Source organism: Taeniopygia guttata, chromosome 2 (assembly GCF_048771995.1).
Source record: "Taeniopygia guttata chromosome 2, bTaeGut7.mat, whole genome shotgun sequence".
NCBI classification, from domain to species: domain Eukaryota; kingdom Metazoa; phylum Chordata; class Aves; order Passeriformes; family Estrildidae; genus Taeniopygia; species Taeniopygia guttata.
In genome coordinates, this window is record NC_133026.1 from 2,718,222 (window position 1) to 2,733,358 (window position 15,137).

At 45.0% G+C, this 15,137-nt stretch overlaps 1 protein-coding gene across 1 annotated transcript in view; it reads left to right on the top strand.

The window, feature by feature from the left end:
- The window catches only part of OBSCN (obscurin, cytoskeletal calmodulin and titin-interacting RhoGEF), a 181,499-nt gene that overhangs the window by 146,791 nt on the left and 19,571 nt on the right, over window positions 1-15,137 (top strand). Inside the window, exons 92-98 of the mRNA XM_072925248.1 lie at window positions 7,741-7,980; window positions 10,720-10,843; window positions 11,154-11,287; window positions 11,670-11,782; window positions 13,479-13,647; window positions 14,160-14,241; window positions 14,734-14,934. Coding sequence (XP_072781349.1) covers window positions 7,741-7,980; window positions 10,720-10,843; window positions 11,154-11,287; window positions 11,670-11,782; window positions 13,479-13,647; window positions 14,160-14,241; window positions 14,734-14,934 — 1,063 coding nt within the window. The remainder of the gene's footprint in view (window positions 1-7,740; window positions 7,981-10,719; window positions 10,844-11,153; window positions 11,288-11,669; window positions 11,783-13,478; window positions 13,648-14,159; window positions 14,242-14,733; window positions 14,935-15,137) is intronic.

Here is a 15,137-nt window from a genome sequence, read left to right on the forward strand (position 1 = left end):
TTCAAAAATAAGACCAGAAGATGAGAAAGGCTGCAATGAACCCAAGAGGATTTGTCTTCCATGATGGCTATAAACAGGTTCTCCACTCTCAAGGGCAAAAGTCAGAGCAGAGATGTCTGAGGAGCAGAGGGGGTGACCTTCAGCTCCACACGGCTGTGACTGGAGAATGGTGACGAGGAAGAGAGGAATTAAAAAGCTGCTGTCTCTATTCTTAATTTCAGTTCAGTTATTTCTTTCTTTTTAACCCCATTCCTTGTAGGTAGGGACAGACTCTCAACACAGAAACAAAATTAGTTTTCCTGTGATTTCCACTAGAGCAGATGTGGAGTGCTGACTTCCTTGTGCTTGCCAGGAAAACACTGGCAGAAATGTATTTACCTAAAATAAAGGCAGGAAACAGGGAAAACCTGCAGGAAAAACTGCATGCTAAGTATATAAATTAAGTGCACTGGAGCCTGGTTTTAGACCTTGGGTTAGAAGTGACTTTTAAAGATAATCTAGCCCAACCCCAGGGACAATTCCACCTTAATCAGGCTATGTTTCCAGGGATGAGGCATCTACCACGAGCCCAACTTCAGTCAAAAAATCTAAAGTAAAGCCAGCAGAAATATTCTGAGAAATTATAATTATGCATCCCAACTTGGCTTGCTATTCCTGTGTCTAATGGAGGCAGTAGGATCAAGCTGTGTCTACACTACTGGTATGATGAAGAGTAAAAACAAATTCATTTTGGCATAGATGACTTGCACAGGAAATGTTCTAACATTCTTTTCCTGGTCATCTCCACATTTTACGGGTTAATCCCTTTCAATGTAACTGTTCTGCATGTGGAAATGCAGATCTCTGGTCTCATAAGAGGCTGTAATTAAAAAAAGAGAGAGAGATGTTGCAGTTATTAAATATTATTAAGAAGACACCGACCCTACTACAATGAAGGGCATTTAGCCATTGAGAGGTGGATGGAATTAGGATTTTAGCCGAGGATACTCAGGAAAAGGTAAAGTTGTTGAGTGTTTAAAATTGTGGGTGGGTCCAAAGTAGCAGAGTGGGTGATCAACACAAGCACACAAAATACAGCAGCACCCAGCAGAGCATCTCTCAGCTGGACGTGCTCCTTCTGTGCTCACACCCCAGGAGGTTCATGGAGCCAGGGTTTTCCCTGGAGAAAAGGGCAAAGGATTGGGTTTTCCCTGGATCAGGAAGTGGAGACTGGCATGAGGGTGTGTGCTGCGAGTGTGTCCCTCCCAAAATGACCACTTCCCCAAAAGCTGGAATGCTCACCCCAAACTAACCCCAGGCGGTGCCTTGGCCGACCGCGGCATGTGCTGGTGGGGTGTGGCTCCCCAAAAAGTCTCATCTTCCCGCCAATTCCACCCCTTTCTGCCGTCAGAGAGGAGACCATAACCACGGTGGTGAAGAGCCCAAGACAAAGGGGAAGGGTTTCTCCTGCACGTTCTCCTTCAGGTCATTCTCCTTCCCGCTCCCCACGGGCGGAGCCGGTTCTGGAGCCGGTTTATGTCTCCAAGATCAGGCAGCCTGTCCACAGACACGACCAGGAGGCAGCACCAAAGTCTGCTGCTGTTCCCAGGCTTTATGTCACAGAACACGAGGACATGCAAGGAGCAGCAGCGAGAGATGTCGTTGTGGAGAGCACAGTGGAAGAGAAAAAGCCCAAGTGGGTCGAAGTGGAAGAAATAATTGAATTCAAGGTGAAAAAATCACCAAAGCCCACAAGAAAAAGAGGTTCTTCCCCAGCAAAGCAAGAGAAAGATGACTCAGGGATGTTAACGTTCACTTTTCCCAGCTCAAGGCCAAAACGCTCTCCAGACGATGATCCAAACACAAACAACTCCAACAATAAATTGGTGGAACAGTCAAAATCTCTGCCGAATGAGGGTCTCTCTGAAGGGGACATCCAGCCTCTGGTGTATACCACCGAGCAGGAAGGACCTCAAGTCAGCAGCGAAGAGAGAAACTCCCCATGCGGGTCGGAACAATTAGGAAGTGATTCATTTATGGATTATGGGACTGAGGGAAAGAGCTGCCCTCAGGAACCGTGTGCTGACAACGGGTCAGGCGCCACCTCCCCTCTGCTTGCCTGCGGGGGCGAGCCTTTGCTCTTCAGTTTTGGGACAGCTGCTGGAGACCAACACGAAGTTCTGTTCTCCCCGACAAGTCCAGAGGGTCAGGAAGGGCTCGATGAAGTGGATGTGTCTTGGCCTGTGGCAGAGGAGGTACCTGAAGTGATACAGGACATCCTTCCCGAAGAGGACAACATCATAGTGGATGAGCCAGAGGAGCTACACACTGACGACATCAGCACCCGGGACCGCAAGATTTTAACCCACAACGGCAAACTCTTAACTCTGGAGGACCTGGAGGATTATGTCCCTCAAGAAGGCGAGACCTACAGGTGTGAGGATCAGAAGCCCACGGCGGAGAAGCCCTGCGAGATCTCCGTGCTGCAGACGGAGATCAACGAGCCGACCATCGGGAAGCCGGTGCTGCTGAACCTGGTCAGGCCCGTGGTGGCCGAGCCCAGGCAGAGGTTCTTCAGCCAGTACGAGGAGCACGTCCCCGGGGCCGTGTTCGTGTCAGCCTCTCGGGTGGCCGGCGTGCAGTCTGCGGGCCCCTCCAACATCTCCTTCCGCGTGGGCGACGCCCGCGTGGCTCCTCCCGGCCCCTCCTTCACCGTGAAGCCCTCGTTCTGCACCGAGGTCCAGCGCTCGGCAGACAACGGGCAGTCCAGCTTTAAAACTGAAGTTTCCACGAGAACGCTCAGCTACGGGACTGTTGGCGAGCCTGTCACCTTGCACATCAGCACAGAAGACCTCTCCCAGAGCTGAGCGGACTCAAGCATGATTTTTAACACCAAAGAACGCAGCTTTATGTAAAAAAAAAAATAAAAAAAAATTCAGGATTGTTGTAGGCGAGGGGAATTGGTGGCAAAGATTACGAGGTAACAAGTGCAAAGGAATACCTTAGAGGAAAATGCATTTAAATATGATGTGTCAAGCTTTTCCAGTCTTAAAGGGAACACTCTGTCAGAGCAGTTTGTAACTTTAAAGCTTTGATCTAGGTGAACATGTATCATTCCATAGTGGAGCAGTGATGGGAGGTTTAGGAAAAGCCTGATTCTTCTACCAATGACAGAAATATAGATGAAGAAGTGTATTTTTTTGTCCATGAACTTAATTTTTTCATGTGCCAGTTTTTGGTGTGGCAAGGAGGTGAAAGTATCTCAGCTTTTCAGCATCCTTCAGTAGCCCAGGACAGGAGGTGTCTCCTGTTACTGTGTGGGCCCAAAGGTCATGAAGCTTCACTCTGCTTTGACTCTGCTCTACACTTGTGACACCAATTAGCTCTACCAAAATTTCTTCATAAACCTTTCAACATTTCAAACCTTACACAGTCTGGTTGCATCTTTTTAACCTTCTGCCATATAATGAGATATATAGTAAATATGACATATAGCAGGGATTCAAAGGGCTGCTCAGGCATTTTTTTGGTTGAAATCCTAGTTTGACTCTAGTCAGTGGAGAGAGTCCCACTGTCGTGAGGAAGCAAGGGTTTTGTTGTTCTCTGCTGCTTTAAGTGAAAAAAGACTATCTTTTCTAAATGACTGATAGTTTCAAATCCACTCCCTAGTTGTCTGATAATGTAGGTTTCATTATTCTGCATTCTAGTGTGGTGGATTTATAAACCATATCTTTTGAAATATAATTCAGTTAACTGAAAGATTAAAGTGCCACACAAAATAATTTCTGCATCTGCAATCAAACATTAACAAGTACAAAGAACCACAAATGTGGTCTGCAAAGGACCACAAATGTAGTCTTTGCCAATAAATATGACTGGACAATTATTTGTTCTCCTGAATGTGCCAGTGGTGAAACATTCCTGCTAACAGATTGAACCATGATGTCCCTTATATGTGATAAGAGGAATTTACCACTGAGCTATGGCAAAGTAGCAGGAGCACCAAGACAGATTAAAAAAAAAAAAAAAAACAGAGAGAGAAAAAAAAGGAGCTTTACCATAAATATTCAGTTGAAACATAGATCTGTTCCAAATGTATTGGGCTGCCAGTTGCACCTGCATCATATTACTGTAACCAGGAAGGTCGAGATGCCTCGGAGAGGGACTGATCATGGAGTTCCTCTGGAGCTTTGCAGCAGGAATGCTGCACGAGGGGGAGGCTGAGGTGCACTGAGCACAGCCCATCCCTGTTGGCTTCACCAAAAATGGATGTAGCCCAGACCTCCAACAAGCTGTTCTGAAAAGAGATGAGCTCCCAGGCCCAAATCTTGGTGCCAGCTGGAGTTAGATGAAGCTCATTGACCTCAGCAGGACCCTGCACTGGCCCTCTCTGCTGACAGAGATGTGAGGTGAAGAGTTCCCACACCCTGTCCCAGCTGAGCTCTGTAGAAATGTTCATTTGTGGTTTCATTTGTGGGTTAGGGAAACTAGAAGTGCTCAGGCACAGCTGAATTTCTAAGCAGTGTGAGGAGAGAGGGTGGAGGGAGTTTCTGCCTTGGGAAGGAATGGTTGATGTTGGCTCAGGGTTTCCCAGCCAGGTGATATTGAGGAGCTTCTTCTGGGAGCTTGGGGCAATATTCCTGCCAACAGGGAATGAATTCACAAAAGGTGCTTGTAGAAAAGGTCTGGTTTTTTCCTTCTGCAGCTGCACCTCGTGCTGACTAAAATGAACATATTGATTTCACAGCCTTTCACTTTCAACATCCACTCAGGATGTCATGTGCACTACCTTCATGATAGAGGATGCTTTTCCAGTGGTGAGGGAAATCAAGCTTCCTTTATGGTACTATCCCATTTTTTATGACATCTCCTTGGTTTATACTGTTTGTTTTATAATGAAGCAATATGATGGATATATATATTAGTGCTTTTTTCATATATTGCACTGTACATTGGAAACTAACAGACACATAACAGGGAAATGCTTTCAAAGCTAAAAATATTTATTTTATTTTGAGCCTGATTCTGATCACAGTTATTCCAGTATCAATCTTGAATAATTCCACAGAAGGAAGTGGATTTTATTCAGATTTACAAAGATGCTGCTGAGACAATATTTTGTCCTGTGATTATCTTCAAAAAATGTAATATCCAAACAAAAGATAATGAGGATGTGTAAAGGAACATGGAGGTTTCCTCCTGGTGTGGTTGACACTCAGACTTTTCTAAAGAAGCTCTAAGGCTGCACTTCAGATGGTCATAGAAGAAATAATTATACTTTGATTCATTAGCTCAAAGCAATTAACATCTGTTTACATTTTCTTTTGAAATTTAAGCAAAAGAGTATCAATTGAAGGGAATTTTTTTAATCCTATGCAGGGCTCTGTTCAAAAAGTGAAAGGTTTATGAAAAGTTCATTGCATATACTTTCAAAATATTTTCCTAGAGGTTAAAAATTATGCTTGTAAGTGATTAAACTGTGTAGATAACTAATGAGATGTGTGGGGATTTATTTCCTGTAGATGAAAAGATACAGCTGTATGAAAGATTTTAATACAATGAACCTTTTATTAAAATTCCTGGAGGTAAATGGGTATTAATAAAGTGGAAACTTCAGTTTGCTTGAGATACAAAAAATAAAAAAAAAAAAATCCACACACAAAAAAAAAGTCAAGTGCAAGATATGCTGTTAGATGCTGAGTTTAAATCAATAAATGTCTTGCATCAGCTGTCACTGGGCTCGTTGGGTTTCTGTGTTCTTTGTTACAGCACTTGATATTCCATCAGCTCATCCTCTTTTCCTGCTGACTTCAGCAGGAGCTGGGTTGCAGTCCAAGAATATTAATGCAGTTGGGCTCTGGCTCCTTTTTTATGGACAGTTTCAGGAGTGTTGAAGCGAAAAAAACCTGATTTTAGGGATATTTTCAGCTCAGGAATCTTGGATGATTCACATCCTCTTGGGTCCTTCTCTAAGACTGAACTGGAGCTTCAAAATATGTGTCAGTCTTGAGTTCCTGGGGATAGGCTGAAGTTGTGGGGTGGAAAGGCTCAAGGCTGAGATTTTAGAGCTGGGAAAGAGGTTGTCCATCACAGGGTGTCATCACTGTGGTGTTTGTTAGGTCTCTATATCTTGGGGGATATAAAAGTTCCTCAGCCTGAATCAGTGTCCAACAGAAGGAAGTGGTGTAATGTCCCTGAGGCAGGGAGGAAAGTGGTGGTGATAAAGCATGGGAGAGACCAGTGATTATATATAACCTCTAGATCTATATCTATACCCCTGTGGACATATTTCCTAATTGAATGTTTCATGCCTTTCCAATCATTTCACTCATTGGCAGCTGCCCAGTTCACAGGACAGCACCAGTTGGCAGAAATCACAGCAGGAGCACCAGAGAATCCAGGTATTTCTCTAGGAAAATATTTAATATCTTCCAGCCAGCCCAGTGCTGATGAACAATGATGGGCAGTTTGGGACATCATGTGAGCAAATCTTGCTTTTTTCCATCAATAGATTCAGGAAGTAAATATTTTGTCACCATCATGATTATTGAAAACAAAAATCAAGTGAGAGGTCTTCATCCACACATCGCCTTCAACTTTATTTTCTCAGGTCTACCATGGGAATTGACTTTCTTGAGGCCAGGAAAGGAGCAGAATCAAAACCCCTATGGGACATACTCATTAATGTCAATGACATTAAACAAGTCAGACCTGTTTTTTCCAAATGCTCTTATTTTTTTTCTCAAACCATGTGATGATTTGACTTTTCTCTCTTGATTGGTGAGCAGCTGCATCACGAACATGATCACTGTCTTAACCTGACCTGCATTTTCTCTGTCTTCATGATTACATGGGGGCTTCCCTAGTACATCCATCACTTTGTTAAGCTTTTTCAGGATTTGTGGGAGGTTTATCAGGAAGGACATTGGGTGAGATGAGCTCCTGCAGTCTGTGATCCCATCCCAGCCTTCTGCATCCAAACCCATCAGAAATATTTCAATATTGTGAAGCAGGACAAACACATCACCCTAGAGCAAGGAGCAGCTTTTCTGCCAGACTTTGGTGAAAAAGAACAGCTCTCCCTTCATTCCCTTGCCCTTCTCCAGAGTCACTGACAGCTGATTCCTGCTCACTCCTTTTCCTTCCCCGTGAGATAACATCTTCCTTCACGTGGGGTCTGTATCAGTGCAGTGGGTTCATTTCATTGCTCTTACCCAGTGGTTGGTTCTTCCCCCAGTGGGTGCTGGGCACTGCACAGGCTCCCCAGGGAATGGGCACAGCCTCAAAGCTGCCAGAGCTCCAGGAGAGTTTGGATAACACTCCCAGGAACAGGGTGGGATTGTTGGGGTGACTCTGCAGGGCCAGGAGCTGGACTGGTTGATCCTTGTGGATCCCTTCCCATTGAGGATATTCTGTGATTCTCTGATACATAAAGGTATTTTTGACAGACCGACCAATGTCAGGTTGAGCTGGGAGGTGGATCCTTTGTTCCACTGCCTGGGAACAGACCAAGTATTCACATAGGTGGCACAGTGTCCCCAGCCTGCTGAGATACAACTTTCCAAAGCATTTTGTGCTGAATTTCTTACTTTAACTCCCAGCTACATCCCTCTTGCTGGAATAAGCATTTCTCCATCAACTTTCTTCTCTAGGAGGGGAAAACGATATGGTTGCAGATATTTCCATGGGTTGGATGGTGCTACTGGGTTTTTTTGGGTTTTTTTGCCCTGAAGAGAGAAAAGTTGTTGCTCTTGTCTGTAGGAATGACTTCCCCCCAGTCAGAGACGGAGACGTCCGTGCAGGCCTCGCTGCAGCGCGCTGATAAGGAGATCAGGACAGCCCTGAAGAAGCTCATGGACTCGGCCTCACTGCTGGTGACTCTTCCCCCGGGCATGCAAGCAGATCTTGGCCTTGGCTCTGCTCCTTCAGAGCCCTCAGGGGCAGCACCCTCTGTGGTTGTTCATGAAGCCAGCACCCAAACCCAGACTGCCGGAGGCCATGGTAGGTTTGGCTGGAAGCTGGGAGATGCCCCCCGGGAGTTGAGAGACAGGAAATGTTGAGCACGCCAGTAATGGTGTTTTAAACCTCATTTTTCTGTGCCATGGTGTTTTGAGCAGATGAAGATTAAGAGAGGGCATTCAGACCCGAAGAAATGTGGAGGGTGGGTTGGGGTTAGGTTGGATCTAAGTATGGGGCAGATCTTTCTGGAAGCAGGAGGTGCTTGAAAGCCATGTCTGAAATAGAGTTTGGTTCACCACCTGTCCAAAATTAAGGAATAGGGGATTTTTTTCCACCTTTGGGCTTTTCCCCTGGTCTTGCTTCAAGTACTTTTGGGGGAGAAGGTGGGGTGAGATCCCTCCTTTACATTCAGAGAAGTCATTTGGGTTTTGATTTGGTAAGGGTGATTGCTTTTATTTTATTGTTTGCTGTAAACAAGCTGGAAATGTCTTTAATATCCTGGACCAACTGTCAGAGACTTCCAGAGGGTTGGGTGCCTCAAGTTCATGTGCATTTCACTGACCCTGGACAGAGCCCTTGCAGCTTCTGTGTGACTAAAACCAACCGTGTATGTGGCTGTGTCTTGCCAGGAGAACAATTCCTTTGTCTTTCTGTTGTTTTTAAAAAATCATGTATGAGTGACAACCCTTCCACTCTTCCTCTGCTTCTGCCATAGCAACTTGTCTAAGGTGTCTCTGTGTCAAGTCAGAATAACCATTCTCCACCACTGTTAACTCAAAGGACAATGCCAAGTAACCCTCAGCCCTCAAACTCCAGATAGTTCCTTAAAAAATAATTATTCTTACTTAGCAAGAATAAAAATTGTTCATGGAATCAGACCCACAATAACAGCATAAAGAAATGTCAGGGCTTTAAAACCTTTTTTCCTTTCTAGTCACAAATCATCTTTGGAAATAATCCTCTGGTGGAGTAAGATGACTCAATGATCTGTCACCTAGCAGATTATTTCCTCAGTCACAACTAAAGAGCAAATACAATAATGAATGAGGTGGTTTGGCAGGTCTTTCACCTGTGAAAAACTAAACACGTTATGGGAATTATTTCAATCAGATGGAGACTTGACACTTCTCTCTATGATCACATGACTTAAGTATAAAAGGAGGTAAATATTTCAGTAGTGCTGGTGATAGGAAAGAACAATCCCACAGTCTGGGAGCTCTGATCCAGTAATTCCTTGAATAACCAGGTTTTCCACCCCAATGGAGCTGTTTTATGTGATTTCTAGAAACAGCTGCTCTTTTCCAAAACCAGCCAGCACCAAAGATCCCCTAGAGTGCTCCCTAAAATATTCCTACCTGCTGGGTAGAAGACTTCTCTGCATTTAACCTTTTCTCCTTAAATGAAAAGGAGATGATACATTGATCCTACAGTGTAATGCCAATGGTCAATATAAAAAGACAATCAAGTACTTTTGGAATGTGAGATCAAACGAGGTTTTGAATTTATAGCTGATAAAATAATTAATAATAAAAGAAGAAAAATAACTGAAACAGCCACAAGCTGCACCATTTTTTTTGTTTGTTTGTTTGTTTCATCAAGCCCCAGATGCCAAACCTTGTTCTGGTGTAAATCAGAGCTGTACAGGGATATTTTCCAGTGGAGGTGCAGCAATGCTGATGCTAAAACATCACCAGGTCCTCTGTGAGAGTCCATATTACCTCCATATCAACCATATGCTCAGGCAGGACATGCTTTGACCATCAGCTGACATGGATGTGAGCTCACTCATGTCCCTGATGCTGTCTGTGATCACAGCAGTGAGTCAGAAACTGTTCTAATGCAAAGCTGAATGGAAGAATTCATATGGACAAAGCTAACACCGGGTTATTCCCTGGAATGCATTTCAGGAGTGCACTTGGCAGTGCTGGGTTGATGGCTGGACTTGTTTTTAAGGGTCTTTTTCAACCTGGATTGTGATTCCATTTCAACCCTTCTGTGATTCCATGACTTTCTCACAGCCATGAGCCTGTGGCAGGAACATTCTTCTCTCTCTCAGGATTTTTTCATAGAGGAGCACAGAGGAAAGAAAGAGAAAACAATTTCTATTTCTGCTCCTTGTTTTTCCCATGTGGAATGTGTTGTGAGAATTGTTTACCTGGGGTGATTGCTTGGTTGGATTCTGGTGAGGATTGTTTGAGCCTGGTGGCCAATCCAACCCACCTGGGGCTGGACTCTCATGAGAGGGTCACGAGTTGGGGGTTAGTTAGATATGGTAGTTAGAAAAGTAAGCATGTCACTTTAGTATCTCCTTTAAATAGTATATTAATGTATTATAGTACAGTTATAATGAAGAAATCATTCAGCCTTCTGAACTGGAGTCAGACATCATTTCTTCCCACTGGGTTCACCTGCATTTACAATAATGAGCCAGAACTCAAACACAATTAAATTATCTCCTATAAAGGGTGTGTGAACCCACACTATCCTTCCAGCTGACCTGCATTTCTCTATCCCTACCAACTGCCTTTCCCACCTTTGTCTGCGTGTATTTCCTTACAGAACAGTCAGTTTAGCCCAGTCAGCCAAGCGCCGCCCCTCTGGTGCTGTCCAACCCCTTTGCTTTGTGTGCTCTTTGCAAAAATGCCAAATTCTCCTCTAACCTTCAGTGTCTGCACCCAGCTGAGCTCAGGTGGGCTCAGCTCTGGCACCAAATGTTGGCTCTGTGTTTGGGGTGTGGTCTTGTGGGGTGGCGTGTCTAACTTGCCCAATTTCTGCTGCCAGCCAAAGCACAGAGGCAGGTTCCAGCAGAAGAGCCAGGGGTGCCAAAGCCCAGCCCTGCTCCTTCCCGGGAAGAGGAGGCTGCTGGAGGGGAAAGCGCTCGGGAACGCACTGTTCCCATCGACAGGTAAATACCCACCTCCATACACCCAGGATAGCCATGTGGATTTCTGACTTTGGTGCAAGAAAAGCAAGTCCTCTGTGGTGGACCAAACAGTTTCTTGTAGGTTTGTCATTATTTTCAGAATCCTGGTGATAATGCTTTTTCAAAAAAAAAGGCAGAGAGAAATTAATCCCCCCCAAACCAAAATTATTCCTGTATTAATTTTAGGCAAGTAATCCTTTGTCTGCTGGTTAAACAGATCAATGGCAGGGTGTAATCCTGCACTTCTTGTATGTGGCAGTGGCATGATCTTTTCTCTTGGGTTTCTTGAAAGAACATCCCCAGATGCAGGGGCAGGAGGCTGGTACAGGAGAGAAGGAGACGTGGTCTGGGACGTGCGCAGTGAAGTTTATATCGAGACCACAGAAAGAACTCGGGTCTATAAGACTGAGGAGAAGACTCCAACAAGTAAGACCAAACCCTGTTTCCCTTTCCCAATCCCTTGATTTTCACTGTCTTCTCATTTGGTTATAACTCCTGACTGGTTTAATATTCCAAATTTTTGAGTGGTAACTGTTTATTAAACAAAAAGTAATAGGTAAGTGTGAAGTAAGAAGATAAGAAGTGTGAGGAGTAAGAAGCCTAAGTGTGAAGATAAGAAGCCTAAAAGTAATGTCAGCATGAAGAACCCAAATATATTGCTGTTGTACCTCTTGATTTGACTTTAAACTATTGTTACATCCAATATGACCTGTCCTATAAATCCCATTGAGTAACTCCAACTCTGTCAGCACGCTGGGAAAGAAATTGCAGTTCCATTTCCATGCCGCAAATGGTCTTTTCTCACCAGGTCCTCCCTACATGCAAGTGACAATAGAGGATGTGCAGGTGAACTCTGGGGAACGTGCCAAATTCCAGGCAGTCATTGAAGGAACCCCTCAGCCCACAGTTCTGTGGTTCAAGGTGAGTGCAGACTCTTCTCTGGCTGAGAGTGAGGACCATAGGAGGGACTGTAGTGCAGAATTCCACGGGGAATTTTGTCTGCTCTTTCCTCCCTCACCTCGCACACAGACTCTGGATCGTGCCTGCAGAGTTTGTGGAACCAGCTGTTCCCACTGAACCACCACCTGTACATCCACACCGTGTCACCCTGCAGAGAGGGCAGCCAAGATGCTTTTGGGGACCAAAAAGAGCAGGAAGAGAAATTGTTTCTTCCTGAGTGCCACTGAGATGTGTGCTGCAGTCTGAGGGCAGGAATGGGACTGAGGATTGAGTGGTTTTTCCCAATTGTGACTCCCAGTTCTGAATTTTCCCAAGTGTGACTTCCAGGCTCTGTTTCTTTCCTGCAACTACTTAGTAAAATCAATGTGACTAAGGACAATGGCTATTCCATGGAAGGGAGAGAAATTATTTATTATTCCTTAGAATATTGTTGTCATATCTTGCTAGAGCCTCCCTTCCAGGCTGAAGAGCCCCAGTCTGCTGTCAGTTCTCATTGGGAATCTCTTACAGAGGACACTGATGATGATGCACCAAATAGTACCATGCCATGGGCAAACCAAGCATTTATCAAATGATGCTTTGTGTCTTATCCTTCATTTCTTCCCTAATAATTTCTAGTATCTGGTACCTTTTAGCTCCCACCAAGTGCTGAGCAGGTGCTGCTGTGGAGTGATTTATTCTAACTTAAATTTTTGTTATAGTTTCATAAGGAAAACCTCAGAAACAGAGATCTATGTGGGAAAACAAGATTGCATCACTTCATATTTGTGATATTATATGCATATATGTACATATTGTATTATGTATTTTTATTTTGCATTTTACTGTCATAGGGACCTTTTGCAAATGCTCACAATCTGTTCTGTGTCACACACACTCCATCCTGCCCCTTTCTTCATAGAATTTATTTAAAAAAATAGAATCACAGAACCATTAAGGTTGGAAAGACCTCCAAAATCAGAGTCCAGCCTCTGACAGACCACCACCTTGTCAACCAGACCCACATCCAGTTGTTTCTGGAACACTTCCAGGGATGGTGACTCCACTACTCTCCTGGGCAGCATTTTCTCTGTGAGGTTTGCTCACATAAATAATCTGTGTCGTAGCTCTGCTCCCACATTTGCCTCTTGAAATGATGCCTTGTGAAGGCTGCCCTAGAACAGAGACTGGACAGAGCTAAAGAATAAAGCAGGGATTTATTAAAGGATCTCCTCCATGGATCCACCTTGGGCAGCACCAGAGCCCAGCCAGGGCTGCACCCAAGATGAACCAAAATGGCCCCAAAATGCACGAGCGCTCCCGGGGGCTCTCCCTGGGATCAGTTCTGCTCCATTGGCACCTTGGAGTTCATTGTCCCATTCCAGCTTTAGCACAGGCAGTCCCATCCTGCTTGTTTTTCTCTCTCCAGCCCACGTTGTTTGTGCTCTTGGGCTGAGATTTGGATCATTTGTCCTTGGTGCCCAGCTGGAGCAGGAATTGTTTTGTCTCCCTGCTCTGTGCAGAGAGCTCAGCATCCCCTGATATGAAGCTCAGACCCACACACTAAAGCAGCACAGAATGTGAAAAATATAAAAGCTGAAACCTGAGGCATCAGAAGAGCAGAAACATGTTTCCATCTTGGCTTTTCCAGTGCCAAAATGTCATTTCCTTCCTTCAGGGCACTTCACTGCTGACAGACAGCGACAGGGTGCATCAGGGGAAGGAAGGAACAACATATTTCTTGGTCGTGGACAATGCTGCCTTGGAAGATGGTGGTGTTTATACCTGCATTGCCAAAAATGCAGGAGGGGAGGTTTTGTGCAAAGCAGAGCTCGTCGTACGTGAAGGTAATGCCACCCTCTCACCTGTGAGGGCAACGCCACCCCCTCAGCTGCCTCCACTGCCATAGCAATGTGTAATTTGTTGCAGACATGTTCTGGTACCTGTATGGAACCTGTTCTGTATTCCTGTGTGACATTTATATATGGCCAGTATGGCAGGATCCAGGACAAAATCAAATCACAGAACCCCAGAATGGTTTGAGTTGGAAAGAACCTTAAAGATCCTCTAATTCCAACTCCCTGCCCTGGGCAGGGATACCTTCTACTATCCCAGATTCCTCCAAACCCCATCCAACCTAGCCCTGAACCCTTCCAGGGATGGGGCAGCCACTTCTCTGGGCAACCCCAAAGTTCATTTTGACACATTCTTATTATCAAACAACTCTACTTAATTCTCCTTAGAAGTTTAGAAGACCCCTCTAATTTTTCCTGCCTTAAATTGTCCTGTAATAACTTTTCACACTATTAGCAAGGCATTGTCTAAATATTTGCCCTTCTGTTTTTCTTCATTTCCAAAGCTAAGAGAGACCAAGAAGGAAAGAAAGTGGCCACCAGGAGAAAGCTCCACTCCCATTATGAGGTTAAGCAGGAGATTGGAAGGTAAATGAATTTTCCGACCCTACAGCATCACTGCCAGGGAATATCTCATTGCCCATCTGAGCTGCTGAGGCAGAGGTTGGTCCTGGAAAGTCTGAAAAGGTGCAAGTAAAGGCAGAAGTGGGAGGTCGGGAGGTCACTCCAAGGTGTGCTGGGGCAGCTCCAACCATAAAAAGCATCCAAAGGCTCACGGATCAGTGCCTGGATGTGGCTTCTTGGCAATGGGAGCATCCCAATCCCATCACATCGGGTCTGTCCAAGGGATGCAGGAGCACCAGCATGAGCCTGCATCAATTGCAAGTTTTTCCCTTCATTGGAACACATTGCTTCCCTTTGGAGACAGCCAGGAGAGGGCAACAGCACCTCACACACAGAGAAATTAACCTCCCATGCTGGAGAACTGAAGCACCGAGCAGCAGGGAGCTGGCAAAGCCCAGGGTGGGGGAAAATCTCTGCCCAAGTCTGATCAGGGCTTGTGCTTCAATTCCTGCACAGGGGCTGCTTCAGCTTTGTGAAACGGGTGGTGCACAAAGGGAACAGGGTGTCCTGTGCTGCCAAATTCATCCCTCTGCGGAGCAAAACCAAGTCTCGAGCTCATCAGGAGAGGGATATTCTTGCCTCTCTGTCCCACGACAGAATTACCAGGCTCCTGGATGAGTTTGAAACACGAAAAACGCTGATTTTGATTCTGGAGTTGTATCCTTTTGTGTGCAGTTGTCTGAAGAGGCTGGGAAATATTGGGTGGAGCTAATTTATTAAATATCTAAGTAATTAATAATTTTTTTGGTTTTTTTTTTTCCTGAGAGAAAAGGACACACACAATTCTTCCCTGCACTGCAGAACACACAGCTCTGTGAGAGCTCCACCGCAGCCCTCAGCTTCTGCTGGGTGAGAAAAAT